Here is a 27,371-nt window from a genome sequence, read left to right as displayed (position 1 = left end):
ATCAACAGTATTTTAAATACAACGACTTATTTTTCATTTACTTTGTAAAAGCTAGAGAAGTGAGAGAAAGCTCACGTTGAGGTTTGTTGTCATTTGGATGTCTCATGGCAGTTGGGTCTCTTGGCTGGCCAGACAGCTGCCAGGACAGCTCTCGTCACCTTCAGCACCAGGATGATGATTTGGATTTAAAAGAATTATGACTGTCATAGGGCATCAAGGCAACATAACACAAGGTGAACTTACAGGTAGCTAGAATCCATTATATAATGAATTTTTAAAAGTTTAGGCAAGCCTTGAAAAACTTTGCCATGTGTTCAGTTTGTGCCATGTGTTCAGTTTGTCATTGACATAATGTGCTCTTGGTGTTGTTGTAATAGCAGTGCTGACCTGTCTTTAAGACCTTTTCTTTGTAGAATATAACATAAGATAATTTTAATTAAGATAATACCTTACAATCATCAACACAAGAGAACAGAAGGAAGAGCACTAAGCATATACAAGTGAACATCAATATCTCTATCATCTTAGTTTTAGCTGGGGTAACTATGTCAGATGACCAGAAAATACACTGGCTCTAAAAGGCAGAGACGAGCAAGCTGGAAGTGGAAGATCTCCCTGCCCACAACAAGGGGATAGACTAGATGATCTATAAAGGCCCCATCCAACACAAACCATTCTGTGCTTCTGTGGTCATTAACTGCAGCTTGCAGGTTTGGGTAGTGGGTTGCACATGACTGAATTTTAGCATGGAAGTTAACAACTCCACTCAGCCCTTTACTACCATGTACAGACACAGACTGGGCTTACACACACACATCTCTACCTGCTCTGCTGACCAGGGTAAAGATTCCATACAAACAATGTTTAACAGAAATATGGATCCAACAGGGTTCCAAGAGAAATGCAGCTCTAAGCCACCAGAGATAGGCTGAGTCACAGCACAGAATACCTAACCAAATTATGAAAGGAAGGCTGTTATACACAGATCCTAATTTAATCAGAAACTCATGGAGTTGACCTCTTTGCAGAAACTGCCCACCCATGTGTATTTCCTGCCAAAAGCTAAAAAAAGCCTGTGGAAGTTTTTAAAAAGGTTGGATTTCAGATAGAAGCCTTTAGTCTGAAGGGCAGCTGAGGAATGGAATTATGTTTCAGTGAAGAAGCTATGAAGTTTAGAAAAAATAAGTGAATAAACTGATATAAAACTCGGTTGGACTCTGGAGTGTGGCTCAGATTTCTATCCAATAATGTATTCTTTTCTATTTATGATTTAATATTCATCAGTCTAAGTTTTAGATACAGAAAACCTGCTAAAAGATACCACCTGACATGCATTCAGAAGATGATATGCTACTAGATATTAACACTAACTTAATTTTTTGTCTTTGGAGAGGGAGCTTCAGAAACTAATCCGTTCTTTATAGATCTCTTAGAGGAAAAAAACATTTTTGTAAAGGTTTTTCCAACTGTACAAAATATGTCAGGAAAGATTTACAAACAGTAACAACATGAAATTCCTTCAAACAGAACAAAACATTTGCTATGCTCATTGGTGTATCAGTTGCACAGATTTTAAAGGATTAAGACCCAGAGAAAACCAGATGACCAAGAAGAGATAAAAGGTTTGTTGTTTATTTTGTTCTTCTCATAATTCATTCTAATACCAATGAGTAGAATCAACTACAATAAAGTCAATTGACTAATTTTTGGCCCTAAAGATTTTATTTATCAATAGCAGACTACGAGAGATGAAAAAATACCCAGAATGAAAAAGCATTTGTGAAAGCTGTAATTTTATATATTTTCTTTGGTGCCAAAGAAATTAAGGACAACATTCAAAAATCCTAGATGAGTTCAGTAGGAACTGCCCCAACAGAAGGAATCCAATTTTTCAGAGCAAATACAGATGTCTACATTTAAGCTGGCCACCCCAGACCTACTTTGTTCTCAATGGTGAGAAGTCAACACTTATTGTGTGATTGATCTTATTACACAGGGCATATCAGCAGTTGGCCAAATGAATCTCTCCAAGTATGTGACAGATGTCCAAGGTCAGATGAGATTAAATACGCCCCTCATGTTTCTGTGATTCACAAGTCATCTAACAGACTCAATAGAAAGTTTCTTCTAAGCATTAACTTTACTGAAGCTTAAAAGAGTCAGCAGAATCATTATGTAATGATTTTGTAGACACACCATGACAATTCTGTCTGATAAAAATATTTGCCTGTAATATTTCGTTAAATTTAAAGTTACCGTGTAGCAACTGCAAGAGGTTGACGGCTGCCAAGAGCCATGAGATTGCTGAATAGAATGGTATTTCTGGAGCAATGCCCAGAGCTGAGACAAAATTTGACTCATCTTCATGCATACATTTCCAATAAACCATCAAACTAAACTAAGGATTTAACTCCATCATGAGGCTCTAGCAATATCATGTTAAAAATTTAGAAACTGTAGGATGAGAATTGAGCTCAATCAATCATAGGTATTTTTGTTTTCATTTTCAGCTAGCAATCTTCCAACTAAAATAGAGACAAAAAGATAAAAGAGAGGGAAAGAAAGAAAATAAGCAAATTGCATAATATTTACATGAACTTCAGTCTGTTGAAATAGCTTTATGCTACAGGATTTTATTAAATCTTTTTCTGACCTGTCTGTTGAAAACCGCAAGTTTCTTGACATTTATCCTGTCACTTACTGAATGCTCATGCACTTTCCAGTACAAGGGAGCCCCAATCTCAAGTGAGATTTTTAGGCATCACCATGATACAAACAATATAAAATACCTTCAACAGCTGAGTGATATTCCATCTTTTTTTGAAAATTAATATTTTAATCAGCATAATGAAGAGATCAGTAAATAATTATATAGATAGAGAGTAAAAAATCTACCTTTTTTAAAATTATTGGGGTAGCATTTTTTCCAAGTTATTTCAGAGTATGGAAACACTAACCTTATTAGTTCAAAAGAAATCCCATAGGCTCTAGCCTCTGCTTCTTAAATATATGTAATTTGATTCCAATACTTGTATTGGATATCTAAGTAAATTTTAAAAATGCTTGTACTTTTGCTGAGAAAAGCTGTTCTGCATTTTTTCAGATGAATAACCTCTCTAACTGCTGCTCTGGATTTTTAAAAAGAATTGGTTAAAAACAATACAAGGAGAAATTTATCAGCAACCACTGTTCACAAAATATCATTGCATCAGTTTTAGCCACAAGGCTCATGCTGCCCAGTTGGACTGCAGCATTTTGATATGTGGTAATTAACCACAGTGGAGAAGAACAGGCTCAGAAAGACTGAAGAGAATTAATGGTGTTCAAATAGCATGAACAATAGATACCGTAACAAAATATTGTCTTTTGTTATTATTATGCAGTAATACAATAACTCAGGTTATTCTTACTATCTTGTCTAATTACAATGAAAATATGCAACATTTAATCTTACCACTGAGAAGCCAGTGTAGCAAAGATATCAGTGATCTCAGGTTCTTGGAACAGTTTCAGAAGTTCTGGTTCACATGATAAGTCAGCAAGGATCCTTAACTCAATATGGGAGAAGTCTAGAAAACAGTGTTAAAATGCATCTATTGCTCTAAAATAAAAACATATCTGCATTTTAACCAGACTACCACAAATTAAAATGTAAGCCTGGAGAATTCAATCACTTCTTCATGCTCAAAAAAGACAGATGCCTGTAAGAAGCTCATGCTGAAGATGTTATATTCCAGCTATGGATCACAAAGTGTCTCAATCCTTCATTATCTTCAAGTGTCAGTTAATCTTATTAACTCTGTTTCTACTCACAAGGCTTAAATATCATCCACTTCCAAAGCATAATAAGGAATAAAAATCATATAACAATATTAATTGTTACTAAGGGATTTGACAGCCTTGTAAAATATGTCATCCAAAGGAGAGGGGAAAAGACATGACAGAACTGTAAATAATAATATGCATGGGTACAATAATTTACTCTCTCTCTTACCTGCTGCTAAAAATGTACATCCATTTTTTGAAACAAACAATGTTCTTGGGGAAAAAGTTATTATGTCCTCTTCTTTTCCTAGAGAGGAGATACACATTTAAACCCCAAACACCAGTTTGTGCTGCAAATCACAGGAGGTTTTACACCAAATACACAGCTAACACTACGGAAATTGCAATGTAAGCAAATTAGCAGAGTACCAACTGCCTGCATAACAATTATTTCACCATATCAATCATGTACAACTTTACCTCCACCATCCTTGAAGTACTGCTCACTTCCTTTCTCAAATCCAAACCCTTCCCTAAACACAAGCTCTCAAATATATACAATAACTAATATTATTCACAGATCACTTAATAAAGGATACATTCATAAAGAAGGGTCTATAAAAATAAGTAAAAAATATGTATTTTTGTATCTTTGAACATGCTGCAGCAATGTGTTAATAACCAAATTCTGACTTACAGATGGTAGGGGAATATAATATTGAGAACATACAGCTGTCATAGGAATCCAAATTGTAATGACAGAAATCCCCAATAATATAATTAAACACTAACACAAGGTACTAGAAACTGAGTGCATCCAGGGAATATCATTTGACATAGTGTAGGGAGGGATGGTGGTTTAAAATGCAACAGAATCTGGTCAGCATAAAAGTGAAGAAAATTGAAAAAAATGTGTCTTGATACAGGAAAAACTTAGAAATATATTTTTGAGAAGCATATAAGATCATTAACAAAATCTCCAGAAAGTTTTGTGTGCTAGAGTTATGCCCAGCACCTCAGGTTTATGCTGCCCCTGTTGGCACAGTCTTTTATAGCAACTTTTAAAAAATACTTTTAAAATGACTCATGTAGATAAAATAAAACTACTGACAAATTTTTACATTATCTTCCATAGCCTCCTGTTTAATGACCTGTATTATTTCCAACACAGAGAGGAATAGCTGTGAAAAGGCAAAGCTTGCCCTTAACAGAGAACCAAGCACCACATTGAGCAGCACTGCCCAGCTGCAGCTGCAGGCATTCGAGGAGGAGAATGTGTGTTCCAAAATCTCTCTCTTATATTTGAGCCTGCTACTCTGGGTTTCTCTCTTCATCATTTGGCTCATGCTTTTCTAGACTACACTTTGATTCTCTCTGAACCATCTGCCTTAAATCCACTTCTGTTATCAAAAACAACACATCTGACTAACTACTGGTGTTTAGCTGTGAATATGATTAAAATGACCCAGCCTAAACAATGACTCAGGCAGAGCCTTATGAGCTTATCACACACAAAATCATCCCTAGGATATGTAAGGTGCTTAAGATGCATAATTTCATTGGGAAAAAGTGAGGAAAACAAAAAAAAAAAAAAAACAACTAATAGCTTCTAAATATTTAAACCAGTGCTGAAAAACCAAATCTTTTTTCAGGAGCAACCAGAAAAAGTAAATGGCTTAAATGCTAATGTATAACAAAGCATCGATCATCTGATATTTAATATTGGACCTATCAGTCTGCTTCAAAATATAATATCACTCAATAAAATAATTAGATAAAACTGCCTTTTCATCCTAATAAAAAAATAGTTTACCTTTTATGTACTGTTTCTTTGTAATTGTAACTGGATGTTTAGAGATACCTTGAATGTTCTACAAAAAGGAAGAATAAAAATGCTTAGTAAGTGCAAGTTTATGAAAATAAATTTAGGAACAGTTTATTACCAGCATTAGTGTTACTAGTGCCAACAAGTTTTTCCCATATAGTAAGAAAGATTAATCACTTTGCTTTCCAAAGGAATCTTCACATTCTGCATCTGCAGACACTTTTTAATATTTGCTCCTCCATGAAAATTAGAAGCTTCTAAGAACATTTACTCACTTGTAGCCATTCCAGAGCCTAATCTCTGGATGCACCATAGAAGATAATTAGTAATCCAATAAAAATAATTTTCTTCTTATTTTAATCTGTGTCTTTTAGATATAGTGCATTACTTCTGAGAAAAGAACACATGTGAATCTTGCCTGCAGGCTAAAGGAACTGAATATTCTTCAGCCTCTTGGATTTTTTCTAGTATCTATTCCTACTTTTTTGAAATGCATGATAAAATATATAAGGAACCCTTTATTGTCTTCAGTGCATCAGTCCAGGTTAAAAACTAGAGCTAATTTTATCAACCGACATGCAGGACTAAGATTAGCAGCAGATTTTTTTTTTCCAAGATCTGGGTTCATACACCTCCAGTAAAGCATCAAAGATGCACATGACAAATCCTTTCTGTTATTTTGTGTCATTATGCTCTTTATCTAGAAAAGCAACATATGACAAGAGAATGTATCAAGCCCTGATTTTGTCATTCCATGTAATTAATTTACAAGTGGTTCAGGAATTAGATGTACATACTAATATTATGTAATACTGAAAGTTCAGAGAGTGGGAATAGTGCTATATAATTTCCAAATCAGAATGATCATTTTCTGTGCAATTTTCAACTCAAAAATTGTTATTTTAAACTTAAGAGGGATGTAATCAGACAGCAAAAGCTATTGAAATTTAAAGCAGAAGCAGAAGAACAAAACCCCCAAACCACAACATTACCATCCCTAGTCTTAGCACTACCCTTAAAGACATACAATTAAATGTACTAAAGTTGAACATCTGCCACAGCACCCTAGAGAGAGAAAGAGATAGAAAACTACCACATAATATGCAGAATATTTTCACAGCATGGATAAAAACTAGCAACACTGCTCTCAATCCTTCAATACCCAGAATAAACACTTTCCAGCTGGAATATTTTATTCTTTAGCTTCTAGAAATATCTAAAAACACAGTTGTGGCAATGCTTATGGTAATGCATATTTTAAAATCATTTTTTGAAGCAAGTGGTTATTCAATCTGTACACAAAACTAACACTCCTATTGGCAACTATTGATTTCCACCAATAACAAGCTGGGGAGAACTAGTGCTCAATTCATATGAAAAATGTGCAGTCTAAGTGACATAGAATCCAGTAGATCCTCAGAAATTCAGAAAATTTTGTCCTTTATTATGTACCTGCACATGAATTAATGTGGAAGCTTAATTTTACACACATTAAAAAAAATAAATTTATTTCTGACTTACAGAACCATTCTAAGAGAGGATGCAGAAGGGTTTCTCATTCAGCTCTACACTGGTATTGTGAAATGTACTTAGGTAATTTCCAGCACAGGTTAAAACTGTTCATAGTTACTCTGATATTTTAACTTCTCATTAGCTTCAAAATCCTGAACAAAGTGAATTTTTTAAAAAAAAAAAAGTATTTCAGAATCTATCAACTATGTAAAAATCAATCACTACATTGCTATCTTGTTTTCATTGAGAGTATATGTAAAAAGTCTACTTTCAATGCAATTTTAAAAGTGTTACTAATAATTCTGGAAAACACCAATAAGTAATTACAAGTGCAAAATGTCTTTTCACTTATAAATTAGTTAACAACTCATAATTTGACTAGATCTTCAGAAAAGAGGTAACTCAAGAAACATGAGAGTTGTAATGCTCATCTTTAAGCTACTGGAATTGTTTAGCACATCCCTCTCATCTGATTTTAGATTAATTAATTTTAGGCAAGTTGTTGGTTTACACGAGCTGTGTAGATCCCTCTACAGCCAGCAAAGACAGGAATCTGCAATTGATAGTTCAACCTATCTGTATAAGACACATACTGACAAGTTGTCCTAATGTTCCCCTGGAACTGATGTATTCTAATATTTAGATCATTAAATTTGACGAGATAAATTTACTCTAGATATTTAAAGGAATAGAGAAATAAGCAGACAATCTCACAAGAGTCTTCCAAATATCAAGTTCTCCTCTGCTTGTGTCAGGTGACTTTTACTTTATCAGAAGTAAAAAATTAATGTGGCTTGGGCACATGATTATAACCACTTTGGGCTACATAATACAGCCTGCATTTTTGCTTTTATGTGTATATTTTATGTATTTCTGCAAAACCTTCTCAGACCCAATCTGAGATGTTAATCTTATCCCTTACTGTTAGAAAAGGGTATCCATATCTTGTTAGAAGTTACAGAGAAACAAAATTGACTCTCTGAAAAATCATATTCCAACAGACAAGAAGGAATGCTTGAAACAGTGTGGTGGAAAAGATGGTTGTGAAAGTTAACTATTACAATACTTCTCTTCATTGTTTCTGAGTGAATGTAAAAAAATGGTTAAGCTATTCTAGTAGATGATTAACAAGAAAATCCTAGCATTATAAAAAAAAAAAACATATAAAAATAACACGATTACAAAATATTAACTTCCAGAGGTTCCAACTGATAATAAGGGTAGATGAAGCCAAAATCTCAGCTTTAATATGTCTGAAAGACTGTGATGATCAGGGGAGATTTCTGAAGAAAGCAACTGCCACTCCTATCTTCCATGAGGACAAGAAGAAGTAGAAAACTACAGGCTAATGAGCTTCTCCTCATTTCCCAGAAAGATGATAGCACAAATAATCCTAGAAAACATCTGCAAACATATTAAAGTCAAGTAGATGACCTGGGGTAGTCACCATGGATTTAGAATGGGGAAATCATGTTTAACCAATGACAGCCTTGTGCAATGCAGTAAGCAGCTCTGTGGATGCGGGGAGAGCAGCAGATGTTGTTTACCTTGACTCCAGCAAGGCTTTCAAAACACTCGCTCATAAAAGCCTCAGAGAAGCTGATGAAGTACAAGTTAGATAAGAGGACAGTGAAGTAGACTGACTGAACTGAGGGTCCAAAGGGCTTTGGTGAGTGGCACAAAGACCAGCTGGGGGTCAGTCACTACTGGAGCAGCCCAGAGGCAAATAAGGCCCAACAGCTCCATCTGTGACCGAAAACAGGACTGATGTAACCTCAGCAAGATGGCAGGCGATCCAAAATCCTGAGGAGTGCTTGACATGTCAGATTCAGAGAGGCCTCAAGCATCTGGAGCAACGGGCTGTCAGGGTCCCACAGAGTTCACAGTCTGGAAAGAAGCTCTGCAGAAAATGACCTGTGGATCATGGCGAAGAACAAGCTGAACATGAGCCAGCAATGAGCCTTTGTACTTAGGAAGGTCAACAGCATCCTAGGCTGCATCAGGAAGAGCATCCCAGCAGACCAAGAGACTGATCTTCTTCCTCTACTCAGGATGCCAGATGAGCTCCATCTTCTTTATGTGCTCCAGGTTCTTCTCACTGATGCCCAATGACAGGACAAGAGGTGACAATCAGAAACCATTATAGGAAATTCCATTCGAATGTAAGAAAAACTCCTCTGCTGTGTCAGTGGTCAAACACTGGAACAGCCTGCCCAGACAAGTTCTGAAACCTCAACCCTTGGAGATTGTCTGGAGATCTCCAGCAGCCCTGGCCAAGGAGGCTCAGAACTGATGGACTTTGGATGTCTCTCTTTAAGACTCTCAAACACAGCTTCAAGTCTCAAAAGAACAATGCTCTCATCCATAAGTCACTATATGCAAGGAAAGTAAAATTATCAATGAAATAATAGCTAACCAAAAATCAAACAATTAGACAGCTTCCCAGTTTTATGAGTTTCTTCTCTGTCAGTTAAACTCTGTAGAGCTTTCTATTTTTGGTATGCAAAATCTTACGTCTTCATTTGCCACTATTTTTTTATTCTTTCCTAGGTTAAAACCAGTATATGATTTCAGTTCTTTCCAAGGACTATTGTATACAGACATATTGGATCAATTACCTTTGAAGTCAGTGGAGTTAGATTTCACCTAATCTCAGAGGCTGTTGGTGCATTTTAATTATTTCTTACTCTACATCAAGTAGGGTGTTGACCATATTTCCTATATTCTGATCCCCCTCTCAGTTTTTTATATGGTTTCAGCTAACCTCTAACATCTCTCTTCCTCCCCATTTACATTTTCAGTAGCATAAATTGCTATTTTGAACAAGTAGCAACCCCACTCAACCCCAGTGACTCTCAGAATAAACATCCATGTCTGTATAAAAAGGCATCAATTGTTATAAGCAATTTTTTTTACTAGAAAATGGCTCATTAATCTATAACTACCCAGATCTGTATTTCTAAACCTCTATGGAATATGTGAAGACCTGCAAACTGCAGGGAGGGGAGCAAAGCAATGTAACAGGTATTTACTGAAATAAATGGGAATGCACAGAGGCGGCTGCTGATTATTCAGTGGGCATTTGATTCTAATTCCCCCACTGTTCTAAGACCTCATTTAAAAATAAGAACAGAGACACAACTTACTACTAAGAGAAGAGTACCATTCATAAATGTAAACAGGATGGATATATCATGAGGGAAGTTAAAAACTAGCCAAGGAGTTAGACCAAACAGAGAGAAGGAAGGAGTTAGACTAGGTGAAGCTATAATGAACTTCTCCTTTGATGTAGTGACCAATCCACCTGCTGTTAGTGAGGGACAGTGTCAAACACTAGAAAAAAATAAAAGAATTAATTTTGTTTTACAGTGGCTACCAGTGCCAACAAATAGCAAAAGCTAGTTGAATTCCTTGTAAGTAATAAAATTTACTGGGACTGTAATCTTGTTAGATTTAATTGCTCTAATAGATGTTGCTTCAGGAAACCAATTATTTCCTCACACTTAAGAAATACACAGAGTTTCTTTTCCATTTGAAAAAACTTCAGAGCATCAAAATTCTAGTTTCTCTCATGAAATGTAGCACTGCAGCAAAAACTGAAACATTATAACTCAAAAGTTCCTGCCGTTTGTCTCAGCAACTTCTTCTCCAGAAAGTTTATTAGAACAATCAGGCCACAACTATTCACTTTGAACACGAACTCTGCACAATGAAACACAAAGTAACCTTTTAAATCCACAGCATTTGTTTGATGACTAGCATTGTAATACTTTTAGAGCAGAAGTAAGACTTTGGTCCATAAGACAAGACTTTATTACAATGCTAATAGATAGGCGGATGGATGACAACTCGTTTGAGTTTTATATTCCAAATTTCTAATTGCATTTTTTTAATTTCTACTTGCTATTTTTAAAAAATTCTTGTTAATCTTTACTGTTCCCTCTGGTTTATGTACTTCAAATTTTTCTCACTCCTTTTCCTTCATTTTCAGTTGTCTTTTCCTGCTCTACATGGGACCACACCTAGTGATAAATTGTATTCTCACATCTCATTTAATCAGTTTGAGAAGGCATGTAAGCACAGGTTCAGTAAGCTGCTTCCTTAACCATCAACACTTTGCTTGCTCCACTGTTAAAGGCCAAAGCTACTGGAGAACTGGCAAGGAAAACTGCACCCTGCCCAGAAGAGCATCTTTGCAATGCAGAATGAAAAGACTGAGTCCTGAGGGCACTCACAACATCAAACTCACTCAATTTATCTGGCATCTCCAAAGTTAGAGGCAAATTACTCATGAGAAATTACACAGCAAAAATAATCAGTAGCATTAATTTATAGTCCTAAAGGAATAAACAGCTATTTTCTGTGACTTCTAGATGAAACACAGTTTCAAGACAGTCTGAAGATTTAATTTTTAAAATATGGCATGCCTCTCATTAAACGTAGAAAATAGGAAAATGAACAAGGTCACAATAGCAATGCCAGCCTGGTATGGATGTGTACATGCATTCCTTAGCAAATCTTGACTTGTCTGCAATTGCCACCTAGTGGCCTGTGGAAAATAAATGACATCTATTTTCCTTGTCAAAAAACACAGAATCATGCAGACTTCTGGAGAAGGATTCCTTCATTTTTGCTACTAGTTTCCACTTTTCAGCAGAGAACAATCAATCAAAGGTAAGGAACTCCCCTCTTGCCTTACCCTGCAGCAAAGAATTACCAAGGTTTTAGACATCAGAAAAGGAGGAAGCTTAGAAGTTATTAATCCCATTCCCACAAGCCTAATCAGCTTGGAAAGATATGAATACAAGGAAGGAAAGGAGGGCAACCAAAATTTGTGACTTCTCACTTCAGAGAGTAGGCCCTAAGAACACTCTGATTTCCTACAACTAATTCTCTTTCTGCCATATTCATTGAAATTTAGACCTGGCAATAATCTCAGGTAATAAAGATTTATCAGCACACGAAAAAGGTTTTGATGAGTGATTTTTAAAATGGAAAAAAATAATTTACTCACTGATTTGATTAAAATCTGTGTTCTGTGACAAATTATTTTGTCAAATCATGGATTCAGCCCAGATTCTTGGCTTTATACTGTCAGATTACTCACCTTTACACAGCAAGCAAGTTTGTACAGACACAGCTCTTTGCATCTTTCAAGAGAAAAGATTTGTTTTGTTTCCCATTTATAAATTGACTACATTACTTATTTAATTCTATTTTCCTGAAAGATTATATAAAGAATACTAGCCCTGTTACACTAATATTAATTAAAATGGGAAGCTCAAACTCTAGGATGAACTCCAAGGAGATACGACTTTGTTTTGGTGAAAAAAAGCCCCAATGCTAAGGCATAGAGATAACAAGCCTCTGAGTGGCAGCTGGAGACAGTAAATATTGTACAGTTGACATGCATATTATAGCTTTAAAGTGAAGAGTGTCAAGGGAATATTGTCCAAAGATACAAATACCAGACCTCTAACCACACAAAAATTTAAAAGATCTCCAGGCTAGAGGAATTTACTGTAGCAGTTAATGTAACAGTTGAAATGGGTTTTTTATGAAAAGGGTAAAAATTAGCATCTCAAAAAAGACTGTTCCACATACTGAGCAATTTACTAAGCATATGTTAGCAGGGAATTCCTCTTAAAAGGCTGTGAAGGACTTAAAGGAAACCTAAATAAATAATGTCTCTTTGCTCCCAATCAGGAAAGGACAGTTCTGGACTTGACAGAAGTGGTCCTTAACAGTTCCCAAGAGTCAGAGACAGTGAATGATCATGCTGGGACAGGTAGGCCATGCAAGGTAGGCCATGTCAGCAAGATGACCTGTGTCCTTTTCTGTTCACCTTCAGCAACCCTTATACAAATAATTTTTTTTTCCACTGTTGTTGCCAACTTGAGAGAGCACATCCATCTCTAAAACTCTGCAAAAAGATTACTGAGGCTTTAAGAAATGTTGCTGAGGAAATGAAGAACGGACAAAGTTTCCATTTATTGAATCGGAAATAAAAATAATTGTCAGCGAAAAAAATTAATAGGAATGTAGAGCTTCTGAGATAATTATTCTGAATTTCTTTGGAATGCCAATGACAAAGCTTTGGAAAAAATATTACCACACGAAAATTGGTCCATCTAAGACAAGAAGCCTCTTTTAATCTACCTAACTTTTCATCTTCCCCTGTAAACCATTTTTCAAATCATTCTTCGTTTCTGATATTGTCAGACTTCTCAGAACTTTTAATTTTTTTTAGATGCAAATTGGGAGAAGATTGTACAGTAGAAGAACACTACATAGCAAAATAAACTATTTTAATATTATTGCTATGTTAAAACAGTGAAATCTATGCTGATATTGAGCTAAGACTATTTTGTCCTTGCAAACAGGAATTGAACCATCAGAGAACTATAGTTACACTTTCCCCTTTTGAGAGATTGTAAGACAAGACATAATTTGTGTGTCTGAGACTTTTATTTTAAATGTCCTGTCAGAATATAAGTCTCCAAGCTCTAAGTAGTTGCTAAAGTGTGCATCTAAAACTCCCTCTAATGGAGCGCCTCATATGAAAACAAAAAAAACCACCAGCCATAATTTATAAAATCTTAATCAATTCACAAGAGGCTCCAACAGAAAACTCAATAACAAATAGACACAGAGATATTTAATATAAGGATCACCTATGTATTTGTGCACATTGCTGAAGACTCTGACCAATTGTCTTATGGATGAGGACAGTAAAAATTACCTCAGCAGGATATGGGCTGCATGAAACTCCTCAGAGCTTACAGAGGTACAGTGACTGTGACCAGTGGAAACATCAGGGGATGCTGCATATGCCAACCTCAGGCATAAGAAAAGTGCCCAGCCAGGAGTTGAAATGTGAATGGATAAAAAGTAGCAGAATAACAATCACGACAAACTATGAGTGAATGTCACTAATTGTTTCTTGTAAACTAAACTCCATGCCAATATTACTCTTAAACTATTCTCAGATCACATGAAATCAGACTTAATAAAATTCCGAGAAACATAACAAAGTGCGTAGACTAACTTAGGTAACAGAATTCTTCAAGTAATAGATATTACTATAATTACTTCACTCTAAAACACCTTTGAATTTGTAAGGTAGTGAAAGCTACATTAATCAAAACAAGTTTTTTAACAATCTAATTTTGATTCTTTTTAGCTCTGTGCTCCAATCACATTCATATTATAGAAAAAAATAGCCTGGCAGTAGCAGTAGTTGTATTCCATGATGAATTTCTAAGACACGATCAAAGCTTTGGCTTTTACCTGGAGCATTCCCAAAAGATTGCTGGCAAAGGCCATTCAAAGGATAAAATGAATCAGCATATAATCAACAACCTTAACAACGCCCACTCAATAGCAGTAAATGCTCAAGTGCTGACAACTTAATTTATACATACTGGATTGAAATATATTATCTTCTAATTTTAAAGGAGCAAGTGGAAGTATGCAGTGCTGTCATCTCTCTAGCATGGGAATATTTTAGAGGAACTTTCTTCCCCACATTTCTACAAATTTAAGCTTCTCTGAGAATTTCTTTTGCCAGAAAGTAAAGGACAGTGAAGGAGGATTTCAGCTTTCATAGTCAATATTTCATAAGGTGCTAAAATATTTTTCCAAGTTGTATAGAATTTTCATTTTTGAGTTATCAATTTTAATTGCTCTGCTTATTTCTGTGCTTTTGTTCAGCTTGTAGAAGAAATAATGACAGACCACCTTCTGCTGCATAAATAAAATGCAAGTATCTTTTATGCTGTTACTGCAAGGAAGAAGATTTATACCAGCTGCACATTACCTTTCTTTAAATAACACACACAACAAATATACAAATATATATAAAGATAATCCCAAACAGAAGAGAAGAGGATAGGATTGAACCGCTGGTTTTACAGAATTACAGCCCAGATGATGCTTTCAACTGACAAACTTTACTGAGCCAAAGTAGTCTGTAAAATGTCCATGTATTGGATATGCTCACTCACCATGAGATAAATCAATCTATGCCAATCAGGAGCATTACAACAGAGAATGTCAAAGATGTGCATATATCATAGAAAAGGACACTGTAGCCCAGATGCTGAGAGAACAAAGGTCTATAATGAAGAAACCTTGTTTCTGTACTTGGGTACTGAATCAACAGGATGATGCTCTGGTGCACCAGATATGAGTGTTATGATATGAATAACAGTGACTTTCCACACTACAGTTGTCACATTAATTCCTAAGAACTTTCTATTGCAATGTTAAGGTAGCATAAAATTTCATTCTGAAAATGTAATTGGACCAAAGTCTTGTCAACATTCCCATTCACTCACTTTTAAGTAAAATTTTCCTGCCATAAAACTTCAACTGTGATGAGTGAGGATGAGGAAATACAGAACTTCTGTCTCCAACTGTAAATATAGTTTCTTGAAGCCTTCATTAAGATTAGTTTTTAAAAAAACTGAGCAACAAGAGACTATAAAAACATCATAACTCTACTCATAAAATGAGATGCTATTTTAGTGCTATTAGTGCAGTCATAATCACCAAATGACTCTAGAGTAGTGGAATAAACATACTGAAAAGAAATATGGCCTGAAAATATGGTGTGAATGCAAAAGATGCTCAGAGAACACCAATCAACCACAACAATCAGCAAGCACACTCTGGCTTTTTCTAACAACACATCAGCTCATCTGAGTGACATGGGTTTGTACTGACTAGAAAACACAGCATTAAAAGGCTTTAATTCAAAGGCCCAAGAAAGCAGACATATTCTCATATCCATTAAGACAACCCACCCTTTTTATAAGCAAAGCCCACGTTAGGAAATACTTACCTAAAAATTATTTTGTTAGCCTAGATGATATTTCAGAAGACTTTAGACAAGATGTTTTATATGAACCTGTAATGTGTCTGACATGTCTCTATGCCCAGTGCTTTCCAATAAAGATATTTTAAAAAAATAATAGAAGACACTCCAAGATCAATGAAAATGTAAGGCCCCCCCATACCATTTCTCCATTTTAAGTAAATAATCTTCTCAGCTGGATAGTGTATGAAAACAAGTTTACCAAAGTCTTATTCCTATCAGTGCATTTTCAAAAGCAGCCAAGGTCTTGGCTCATTTCTAGGGAGGGGGTTAAAAAAAATGCAAAATGCAAGCATATCCCTGCTCCCAGACTTGGTGTCTGACTCCTCACATTGTATCAGCCTCTGCCAAACCTTCTAAAAGCAGTGAAAGAAAGGGGCAGGGATAAAACAAGATAGTGCAGAATCTCATCACTATTGGAACACCTTGCAGAACATCCTGTTCCTGCTGGAATCCAATTGTGACCACAGACTTCAAACTTTCAGAAAGAATATTCACAGTATCACAAATCAGCCTACAGCCTTAATGAGCCCTTGGAGAAAATGCCTGAAATTTGGAGCTGTCACAACAGCTTTGGTAGCACGGTTCTGTCAGACCACCCTGCTAGGAGTGCACATGGGGATGCCAAGATGTAAAACCTATTGGGATTCTGCTACAAAAGGGAGACAAACAAGCAGTGTCCCATCCACACTGTCCAGAAACAATCCCAAAACTATGCCAAAAACACATTTCCAATTTATCTCAGAGAAAATTAGAAATTTTTTTCACTCCAATAAAGCAGCCCAGAGAGGAAATAACATGGATATCGTATAGATAATCAGAAATACTGGTTTGCTAAGTTAATTGAGAGAACAGACTCATTTTGGATGGCAATTGCTCAGAGGGGCCTCTACTTGAAGGGATTGTTTCTCCTTTTAGAATGAAAACCAGATGGGTAAATTCATTATTCATATTCCAAACACTAATTGCAACACTCATTTTCTAATAAACAAGCATGCAACTCTCTATTGTGCATTCACCACCAGAAAATCTTGTATCTATTGAAGAGATTAAGATATATGAAATATTTCAGGCTCTTTATGATCCTTCCTTAAGCATGTTAACACTCAAAATGTGCTAATTAGTTTCTCTTTCAAATTACATTCCTGATTTCCAAATTATAAGCTAACATGTTTCTTTGACTTGATAGGTTAAATTATTTTCTTTGCCTTTTTGGACAAGCTGTAAAAGCATTTTTCCTGAGGAAAGCTTCAGCATTCCTGAGAAATGTTTTTTTATTTTTCTCCACTTGCTCCAAGAAGGAGAAAATTTTTTATTTATCTTCAGCATAACTTTTTCTTACTGAAAGGAAGGAAATGCTCCCTGAAGCCCACCACTTTATGCTTTTCAGTTTAATGATGCAAACATCTTCTGAAGTAGAGAAGCATAAACTCATTAGCAGCATTTCAGCTCTCTCTGCAGCAGAAGCCTGGAGGAAAGAAATCTTAATACAGAATATCTGATTCTAGCACTGAAATTTACATCTTAAACCAAATTATAACATCTAATTTTATGCAATCTTTATATCTCAAGTTAGGATTTCTTCTTTTCATTCTGAAAGGGGCTTGATCTTATTTGGGTTTATGCTTTTCCACTTGTGTCTTGACTTATTTCTGCTTTAAAACATGAGAGGCTGAAAAGAGATATTTCCAGGTGGGTTTGGAGAACATAAACAAGTTTTTATGAATTTCATAAATATATCTAATAGAAAAGTTGTCTATGAGCAATATAATTAAAGAGTATCTTAATGTAGACAAGATTATTACTTTTATACAAAAACTATTTGAAAATAACACATTCAAATAATAAACCTAATTAAATTCCCCAATATTTCTATCATAAGGGGGAAAAAAACCAACTACCATATGGATACATTATAAAATAATTTTTAGGGTTTATATTTCATTTTAGGTTTCATATACTCAGGTTCTCCAAAAGTAACACATAGACATCTACAATGCAATAACAGGAGACTGCAAGATCAAATGTGTCCCTGTTCAGCAATAATATATTAACAGTTATTTGTGAAAAACACATGATTTATACAGCACATATATGGTAGAGGAAGAAACCAAATGAAAGGAATGAAGTGCACAGTTAAACTAAAATGGAGAGCCACTGATGTAAAATGCTGCTAAGAAACCCCCTCCAAGATGCTACAACACAAAAGTTATAAAAATTCATGTGAATAAACTCATCTATTGAGAAAAACCCACATAAAGCCAAAAATATACATCATCCATATATCAAATGTGGAACTATCTGAAAGATGACAGTTTATCTGAAAAAGAAATTCTGCTCTGTATCTAATGTCTCGTCATTTCCCCTCAAACTTGTAAGTAAATCCCTTCTGGACTCCATTAAATGCCTTAAAGGACAGAGGACAGATAGATCCATTACCTTAACAAAGCAAAAGAAAGATAAAGATACCTTTGTTTGGAACCCCATCTCTCAGAAGCACTGCAGAATATGGGATGTTTTTCCATTTGAATTCTCACAGTATCTGATTCACACTTATCTTTTGCTTTAATCACTTGTTAAAGCATTTTAAAACAGTTAAAAATAAACTACTTCAGCAAGAATTCAGCTAAAATTCGACACAATATCATAGTAACCACAAAAATATCTCCAATATTTAAGATTTCTGGCAAGAATCTTCCCAATCCTTTAACACTTAGCAAAGTGACTGCAGTATATATTCTATATCAATAAATGATTCAGAAACAGATGGCATAAGTTCCATAAACATTTCAAACAAAAAAAACCAAACATGCCAATGTTTTTCTTTAGAAGCAAAAGCCAGCCTTAGGCAACCCTGGATGCTAATTCTGGCAGCATTATTTTGAAAAAAAACAACCTTTAAGAAAAACAGATTTTATGTCCTTTTTACTATGATGAGCTAAATGTAATTTTTTGTTGTATGTGGTTTTTCAAGACAGCTGTCTGTTCAGCTCTGACTTGGAAATGCCTGTGCATCACATCAGAGAATTCAGCAAACTGTGACCTTCATGATCATCTTTTCCTCTCACTTTCTCCCATCTGGGAAACACGAGTGCCAGTAACACTTTCCCATTCTGTTGTTAATTCAGAATCCTAAATACTGATTTTTACTCTGCAAAAAGCATAAGCACTTCCTATAAATTGTTTGATGACAAATTGTATGGAACTACGTACCACGAGGGTAGGGAGATGCAAATGAAACAAGAACTGTGAAGAAAGGTGAAAGAAGAGCAAAGGAAGTTACCAGTATGGTGAGGGTGAGAATCCCCCAGGACAGTCTTCTGTCAGAACTCCAAAGTCAACATTCCAAGCAGGACTTGCCAGGAACCACACTAGACTATCCATGCAAAATGGCCACAACTGGTAAGGTTTATATCTCTGCTCCCACACAGAGCTGTGGAAGACCAAGGCCTTTATCCCAGACTGCAGAAAGCTCCTAATGCCCTTTGTACCTGTGAAGCATAAGGTTAGGTCCTGCACAGAGATAAGCAGTACCCAAATCTGCACGGATAGGAACTGACAACCCTTTGGGGCCCGAGTTAAAAGGACAACAGCCTCACAGATTCCCTCTAGCCTTTATTCATCCATAGGGCCAGAAGCCAGGTCTTTGCTAGAAAAGGCCATGGTCAAACCAAACAGAAACTTTCCCCAGATAGACAGGCACTACTTTTGTTCTGTTGTTCTCTCACCTATGCCTTGAGCCCTGGAGCTCTGCAGCCCCACCTTGTCCCACACCAGGTCCTGCACTCTCATCCATGCAGCCATGGGCTGTTAGAGAGGGGAACACAAAGGTGAATCTGTACAGCCAAAGGTCAGTGGGCATCATAAACACCAAGAGAAATGGGATTATAGAATACATTCAGGTAAGCCCTTGAAAGGCTACTTTGTGGGGAAAAAAAAAAAAAAAAAAACTAAAAAAGAAGAATAACCCAAGCCTGTAGCAGTCCAGGAAAGTCAAACGAAACACATTTCAGGCACAACCTTGTACATGGAGATCACTATGGATAAGAAGGGACATACAAAAAGCCCAGCCACATAAGCAAGATTGCCAGAGCACCAGCATTGCCAGCTCAGCCCTTTACTGCTATGAGGCCTGAAACCAAATTCCAGAAGAAGAGAGCTTCCTTCCTTTTCCATAATACCCACCTTCCAGGGCTCACTGATCCTTTACAAGGAGTGCTTCATGAACACCAGGAATTCATGACAAGGAAGTATTCAAGGTACATGCATGGCTCATAATTGTACCCCTCTACTTCAGGTAACAATGTTAATTCTGATCACAGATAACAGAAAGTATGCCTAAGAACAGATGTCCTATAGTAAAACACCCATTTAACAAGCTTTTTTCTGTCCACCATTTAAATACAATACAGCAACTGATAATTCGTGTGTTAAAAATATTACATATTGTACAAGTAATATTAATTTTTCTTTTCAATTAAAATGCAGATCTTCATATATGCTCACTTACAGGATGTTTGGCTGAAAGTCTGCCAGTCACAGTTCCTGTTTGATTCCAAGTAGAGGAAATAAATCCCTGTAATCAAGTAAAGTAAAAAACAAAAAAGAAAAAAAGAAAGAAGAGACGCAGCTGTATTTTATTTAATATAAGTATCAGTAATAAAAATTATCTGTAATCAAAACAAGAAAATATAAGTACTTTTAAATTTTCCATGTATAAAAGTCCTTAAACTGTAAACACTGCAATAATTTCACACCTTTTTAGGATTTTACAAGCCACTTTATATATTTCTACCTTTTTCATGCACGTTCGTAGTCCATCCACATAAGTTGACTTCATCTTATGAACCTAAAATACATTAAATTTTAGATAAATGTTTACTTATAAAAATAAGGTATTTTGCAAATTAAAGATCCTAATTTCCAAATGCATCTTGTTTGTAGACTTTTCTTTTTTAAAGACAGTTTTATCCAAGTAAATAATGGATATATACTCATTGATAGCTTAACCTATTCACGTAACTTAGGTAAGTGCTTGGTTATAACCTAAAGACAGGACTTTGCAGATACTACTAAATGAACTATTGGAATTTATTCTTTTACATCTTATATCCCCAGGCCAATGAATTACATGAAAACTACACACACCAAAAAACCCACAAACAAATTTTAAAAAATCAAAGCCAAACACAAACTCACACTTTTATATTTTTTTTTATTTTTTTAAATTCTTGGAAGCTCATTCACCGAAAACCTAATGATTAAGTGTGGGAGCAGACTAACTAGTCAGTTTTGGATTTTCAGGAGGCTTGCCACCCCAAAATTCCGCATAAACAATTATCTCCTTCAGTTTATGCAAAGCATTTCTTCACAACTCAAAAAATAGATGTTTTGCCCTAAGTATGCCTTATAGCACTACACTGAATTAACAGTGAATTTTCCCAATTGTCTTTGCAATGTTGTACAACTTGTTTGCTAGCTATATTCTAACAGAGTAAAACAACTATAAGCATTCAAATTTAAAAAGTCTTAATAATACTGACTTTAAATTAGTATTTGAATGAACTTTTACCAGAGCAAACTTATTTATTTAACTATGAATATGCTATCTATCTTGTTAAATTTTGCTTCAATGCAGCTACATTCTGTGAAAAAATATCAGCTCACCTGGCGGTATTCTAAAATTATCTTGGGCAAAGGATGAAGATCTTGCAATTTATTTAGCTGCAATATCAAGAATGTGAATTACTGACATACTTTTCTTGAAGTTATATGATTAAACAGGCCTTAACAGAATACATTTTTGACCAAGAATTTTTCCTGACTTGATGACAATTCAGGAAAACATAGTGGCTGAATGATGATGTCCTTCAACCAATCCCACCCCAGCCCAAAGGAAGCCTTCATTAGGAAGGCTGGAGATTACTCCTTCCCATTTCATTTTCACTCCTATCCCAGACAGGAACAAAAAGACACATAGACATAAAACTTTTCCACAGGAACTTTGAAAACACTGGGGTGTGATGTGTGTGTGTTATTTATGGCTCTTTGTTTTTTGTGCTACACAGCATCAGTGCAAGAGAGAACATGTTGGAAGTAGACCAAATAATGCATATATACACACATACATATATACATACACACAGTCCAAGAGGAGAATTTCTACTGTTCATGACTTAATAAAAGTTCCAGGAAAACTTCAAGGGAAATTCAAATTGTTAAATTAAAAACCAATAAAATAAAGTATATTTCTGACTACTTGGATTGGAAACAGCCAAAAATTCTGTTGAGAAAAATAATTAAATTATTAAAATAAATTAGATATTTTTAAGTACAACAAAAAATACCTGGAACTACAATAGTCCAAGATGAAAACAGATGGAACTGTACTAGAATGCATACTTAAACACATAAGGTGGGTTTTTTTGCTACCAGGAGAATCAAAATCTTAAGATTAATTGTCTACTATTTATCTCCTGGAATGTTTCATCCTACCTTTCTCTAAATAACCAAGTCTCAGCAGTTGCTGGAAAGAGAATACTGGACTACATAAAAGCATTGCTTTGATTATAGCAATTAATCTTATGTTCCCACAAACAGGAGACATGAATTCTATTTCACTGATCCCTCCCATTTCCCAAGGCTCTCTGGCACTCTAAGGTTGCATTTGATCTATGAAACCTCCTTCTCCTTGAGTAGTGTGTGGGTTTTATGGTATAGTATTGAAGTTACCGGAGATCATATTCAGTAGTTTAGACACTTGACTGAAAAGTGGAATTTCCTCCTTAAGAAATAAATATTTCCCTTCTACCTTCTCAAAAGATGTTATGTTCAGCAATGAGTTGTGCACTTAAACTCCTACGTACAGTAGAGCAATTCAATTGTGGCACCAAATTAGAAACAGGTGCAGCTGCACAGAGGTTTTTTTCCTCTTCTAAAACAATCTCCCTTGCTATTATTATCTTCACAAAATTATTTTTTTAATGATCTGACAAGGGGATCAAGAGCATACTAAGTCAGTTTGCAGATGATACCAAGTTGGATGGAAGATTTGACCTGCTGAAGGGTGGGAAGGCTCCATCAGTGGAGTGGATCCATCAGTAGGCTGGATCAGTGGGCCAAGGTCGGTGACCTGAGGTTTAACAAGGCCAAGTGCTGGGTCCTGCCCCTGGGACACAACAACCCCTGCAGTGCTACAGGCTGGGGCAGAGGGGCTGGAAAGGGCCCAGTGGAAAAGGACCTGGGGGTGCTGGTTGAGAGTGGCTGAACATGAGTCAGGTGTGCCCAGGTGGCCAAGAAGGCCAGTGGCACCCGGCCTGGATCAACAATATTGTAGCCAGCAGGACCAGGGCAGTGACTGTCACTCTGTACTCAGCAGTGAGCATTGTGTTCTGTTTTGGACCCTTCCTTTCAAAAAGGACATTGAGGTGCTGGAGGGAGTCCAGAGGACAACAGAACTGGAAAAGGGTCTGGAGCAAAAGTCTGGTGAGGAACAGCTGAAGGAGCTGGGGATGTTTAGCCTGGAGAAAAGGAGGCTCAGGGGAGACCTTCAGTAGCTGGTTTGTTTTTCCCTACCATGGAGTGCACAAGTCTCTTTTCTGGCACCAGTACACTACAAAAATAAACCAAGATCATTAGAAAAACTTCAGACAAATCACAGTTTCACTGGAATATAACTTATAAGTTTTGCTAAATCATGCAGCTGGTTTTAAACCCTTCCCTGTCTCACCACAACTTCTGAGGTGGATACAAGCTGTTGTATTTCAGTTCTGTGAAGTTTCTCACACAGCGTGTGCAGTTTTAACTTATCAAATAGTACCTAAAGTAAGAAAAAGATAATAAATCTTTTAGTGTTTCAAGTGTTGAAATAGAAAGTAAAATTATTGGGTAGTTAAAGAGAAAACAGGTTACAAAGTAAATAGAGAATACTGTAGCAAAGAGAACTAACACAGAACTGAAAATCTTTATTTCTGAGCTATTGAAGGAGTGACATATTTACTAATAAAAAAAAGCATAAGTTATGTACATATATTCAAATAAAGATTATTCAACATTGTCATACTTACGAAAAAACTGATATGTCCTTCATTAATATGAAGGAAATAAAGAAAATCAGAAGGAATATCAGAAAATAAGATAGAAGAAAATAAGTCAGAAGTGGTAAGGATGTATATCCTTTACAGTTCTTCTGCATCAATAAATCCATAGAATGTACACCTTAAGTAGGAATAGCAGTACAAATAATACCTCTCGGAGCTGACAACTGCTGGTCAAAAGGAACCGTTCTCCAGCAACCTCATGAGCCTCCTGTTCCAGCTCTTTGAGCCTCAACTATAAATCAGGACATCAAAATTATTCTGTTCACGTTATTATTTTCTTCAACATCTGCTACTTCCAAGGTTAATGAGAATATTGGACCTTTATTTAAAAATGGAGTACTTGATATTGCATAATCATTGCTGTCTATCAACATTTTGTTGAGTAGATTGCTTATATTCTCCTTAATTTATATTGCTTCATGATCTGGGGAAGGGGATTTATTGTAGTAAGAAGTACCAACATTTGTGGTTAAAGAATTTAGGTTACTGAAGCCCATAGAGATCTGTGAGAAACACAGCAATGCAAATTGTCCTGATAAATTAGTGATCTGTCAGACCAGTATGATTATCTAGTCAAGTTTTATGTTATGAAATGGGATTCTCTTGTAGCTATTTTTATCAAAGAACACTCATTTAAAGAGTGTATTGTTCACAAAAAGAGGGAGAGAAATATATCACTTCTCAGGAAGATGGTTACTGAAAACTGTAGGTTTGGAAAGAGTCATTGCCATTTTTACTCTGCAACACACAACCCCAAAAGGACCTGTGCATTTTGCAATGCAATTTCAGTTCTGGGGCAAGGCTATGGAAGCAAATATCTCTTTTTTGCTTGTGTAAATGAATTGAGAAGTATTCTACAATGTAAATATAATTAGTTATATTTATACCAAAATGTAAATATAATTATTATATTTATAACAATATACTAAAACCAGCACACTATTACATAAAATGCACAAAAGTTCCTTCTCTTTTTAATTAGTTATCCTCAGTAAAAGCACAAAGTTGATGCCATACAATTTTCAAGGAAAAAAAGTAATACAAAATTTACCCCTAGAATCTCTGATGTTTTTTTCAGTTCTTGTTTGTTCACATATATTTTGTGTGTTTCCATCACTGTAAATACAATTTTAGGTTAAGAACATTTATAATTCATTATTTCAATCTTACATTCTTCTTAGACTGTAAAATGGAAACTCAAACTCACACAGATGTTATGAGGCTAAGGTAACAACATTTCATATTCTGTGGAATTACATTTCACTTGAGCATAGTCAGCAGCTGTGTGAAATTAGTGGAGATTCATATTTTGAACTAAACTTTCATACCTGCCAGAATTTTGATAAGTGGAAGCTCTAATGTGCAAAATAAGTTCCACAAACCTTGAGCCTGTAAAGTAAGATATAAATCCATTCTTCAGTACCAGCTAACTTTGATCTCAAAACATATAGTAGTGTCATTAGGTGAACATATTTTCCACTGAGCAGTATTTCACTTTCTGTATATTCCTTTTTACATGACAACACTGTTTGTGGCATGAAATACTACTTAGTGTAAATTACAGTATCTATATGCTGTCACTTCTTTGTGTGGGGAATAGAAGTTTTGCAATAGTAACAATTTTGTACAAGAATGCTAATAAATATATATACACCTCTTTTTTTTCAAAGTTTATTTTTAAAACAAGCTTTATAATAATAGGACACACAGTTATCCCTTTTCCTTTGTTCACTCGAACGATTAAGCAACCATTCATAATTCATAACTTTGTTTTCATTAGGGAGAAAATAAGAGTTGAAAGGTTTATGTCCCCAAATTACTTACAGTGAACAGAAATTCTGGTTTTTTTCTAACCACTGAAGCAGTCTGACTTGTCTAAAAACTCTTGTGGGCTGGATTTCAGTGTTTCTGTGCCTTTGGTGTTTCCCTGCTGCCTCCCTTCATGGATTGTTTACTATATGCTGGGCCACTTGGATATCCACATTAATATGGCTCCTCACCTAATGGTCAAAGCCCTACAGCTGCTACAAGCAACTTCAAAGACAATCCCTGGGAAACTGTGATGCCTCTTCTACCAGAACCTGGGCATATCCCTAAATTCTGGCACTTTTCCAGGTATATGATCACAGGCAGAAAACAAACACACACCCACCAACAGATTTCAGTATCAGATGCATTCTGAACTGCAATAAAGGATAAAATAGAACAAAATAGTTCACTTGGAAGACACCTACAATGACTTTCTAGTCCCACTGCCTGGTCAATTCAGGGCTGACTAAAATTTAAAGTATATACATCATTAACTCCCTTTAATTCAATACTTGCATAGTTTTTCCTGAGCAAATTCTTTTTGTCTTACCTTTAAACCTTGAGCAAGGTCTATCATTACATTATAAAGCTTCTCCAAGTTCACACCTAAATTTTGATACTGATATAAATAAATAAAAATAAATCAATAATTTTATTGCTAACATAAAAATACTTAAGAGTATTATCTTTTTTAAAAAGCATAAACTGTAAAAATGTGCTTTTCTGTATACCTTTTGTTAACATTTTAGAAACTTTGTTAGATCTGTCAAACCCAAATCATTAACACAGCACTGAATATTCCAGATTTTGCCTGTTCCTATATTTACATTTTGTATCAGGTAAAAAGAAATGCAGTATCAATAAAGTGCCTTTGACACTGAAGTCAGAGTTTCCTTACTAATTGTAAAATGAGAAAAAAATCCTTGCATTCTTTTTCTCATGTAAGTATTGCCACTTTTGCGCCAAAAGTGTTCAGTTCCTTCCCTTCTCTTCCAGAGATGTTCCACACAGCACCAGGTCACCTCCTTCAACTGACTAAAAAAACATTTTGAAAAGTATACAAATACTGAGAATGATTGTTAGCTCCAAGAACATAACCATTAAAAATACACTTAATAAAGACTGAGAAACAGCAGGCCCTGGAAGGAAGGATGCAGAGGGCTGTCTTCAAATCTGAAATATGTAGATCCACTGGTAAAAATCCTTGTTCTAAAACACTCTAGTCCATACTGCAGTGAAAAGTCACCAACCTGTCTCCAAGAAAGCTTGTCCATACCAACTTGTTCTGGAACAAATGAGCTGTCTGTGAAATACAGACAGCTTGCTCGATCCCTTTCTGGAGGTGGAACTGAGCCCAGAGACAGGCTTCAACTGGCACCAAAATTCCTCATCAGTAAATGCAGCGATGACATGACCAGCATAATGTTTAGCACCTGTTCCAGCACATGTTTCAGGGAATATGGACCATGACCACTTTGGCACA

The 27,371-nt window shown here is 35.7% G+C and overlaps 1 protein-coding gene across 1 annotated transcript in view; it reads right to left on the bottom strand.

Moving 5' to 3' along the window:
- The window catches only part of POLN (DNA polymerase nu), an 85,183-nt gene that overhangs the window by 47,592 nt on the left and 10,220 nt on the right, over positions 1-27,371 (bottom strand). The window contains exons 7-17 of the mRNA XM_056490545.1: positions 26,439-26,507; positions 25,408-25,468; positions 25,131-25,195; positions 24,228-24,311; positions 23,710-23,799; positions 21,648-21,704; positions 20,776-20,829; positions 20,491-20,556; positions 5,579-5,636; positions 3,995-4,072; positions 3,455-3,569 (exon numbers count right to left, since the gene is read on the bottom strand). Of these exons, the coding sequence (XP_056346520.1) occupies positions 3,455-3,569; positions 3,995-4,072; positions 5,579-5,636; positions 20,491-20,556; positions 20,776-20,829; positions 21,648-21,704; positions 23,710-23,799; positions 24,228-24,311; positions 25,131-25,195; positions 25,408-25,468; positions 26,439-26,507 (797 nt within the window). The remainder of the gene's footprint in view (positions 1-3,454; positions 3,570-3,994; positions 4,073-5,578; positions 5,637-20,490; positions 20,557-20,775; positions 20,830-21,647; positions 21,705-23,709; positions 23,800-24,227; positions 24,312-25,130; positions 25,196-25,407; positions 25,469-26,438; positions 26,508-27,371) is intronic.

The sequence above is a fragment of the Oenanthe melanoleuca genome, chromosome 4 (assembly GCF_029582105.1).
Source record: "Oenanthe melanoleuca isolate GR-GAL-2019-014 chromosome 4, OMel1.0, whole genome shotgun sequence".
NCBI classification, from domain to species: Eukaryota; Metazoa; Chordata; class Aves; order Passeriformes; family Muscicapidae; genus Oenanthe; species Oenanthe melanoleuca.
This window is presented reverse-complemented; position numbering and strand designations above follow the sequence as displayed.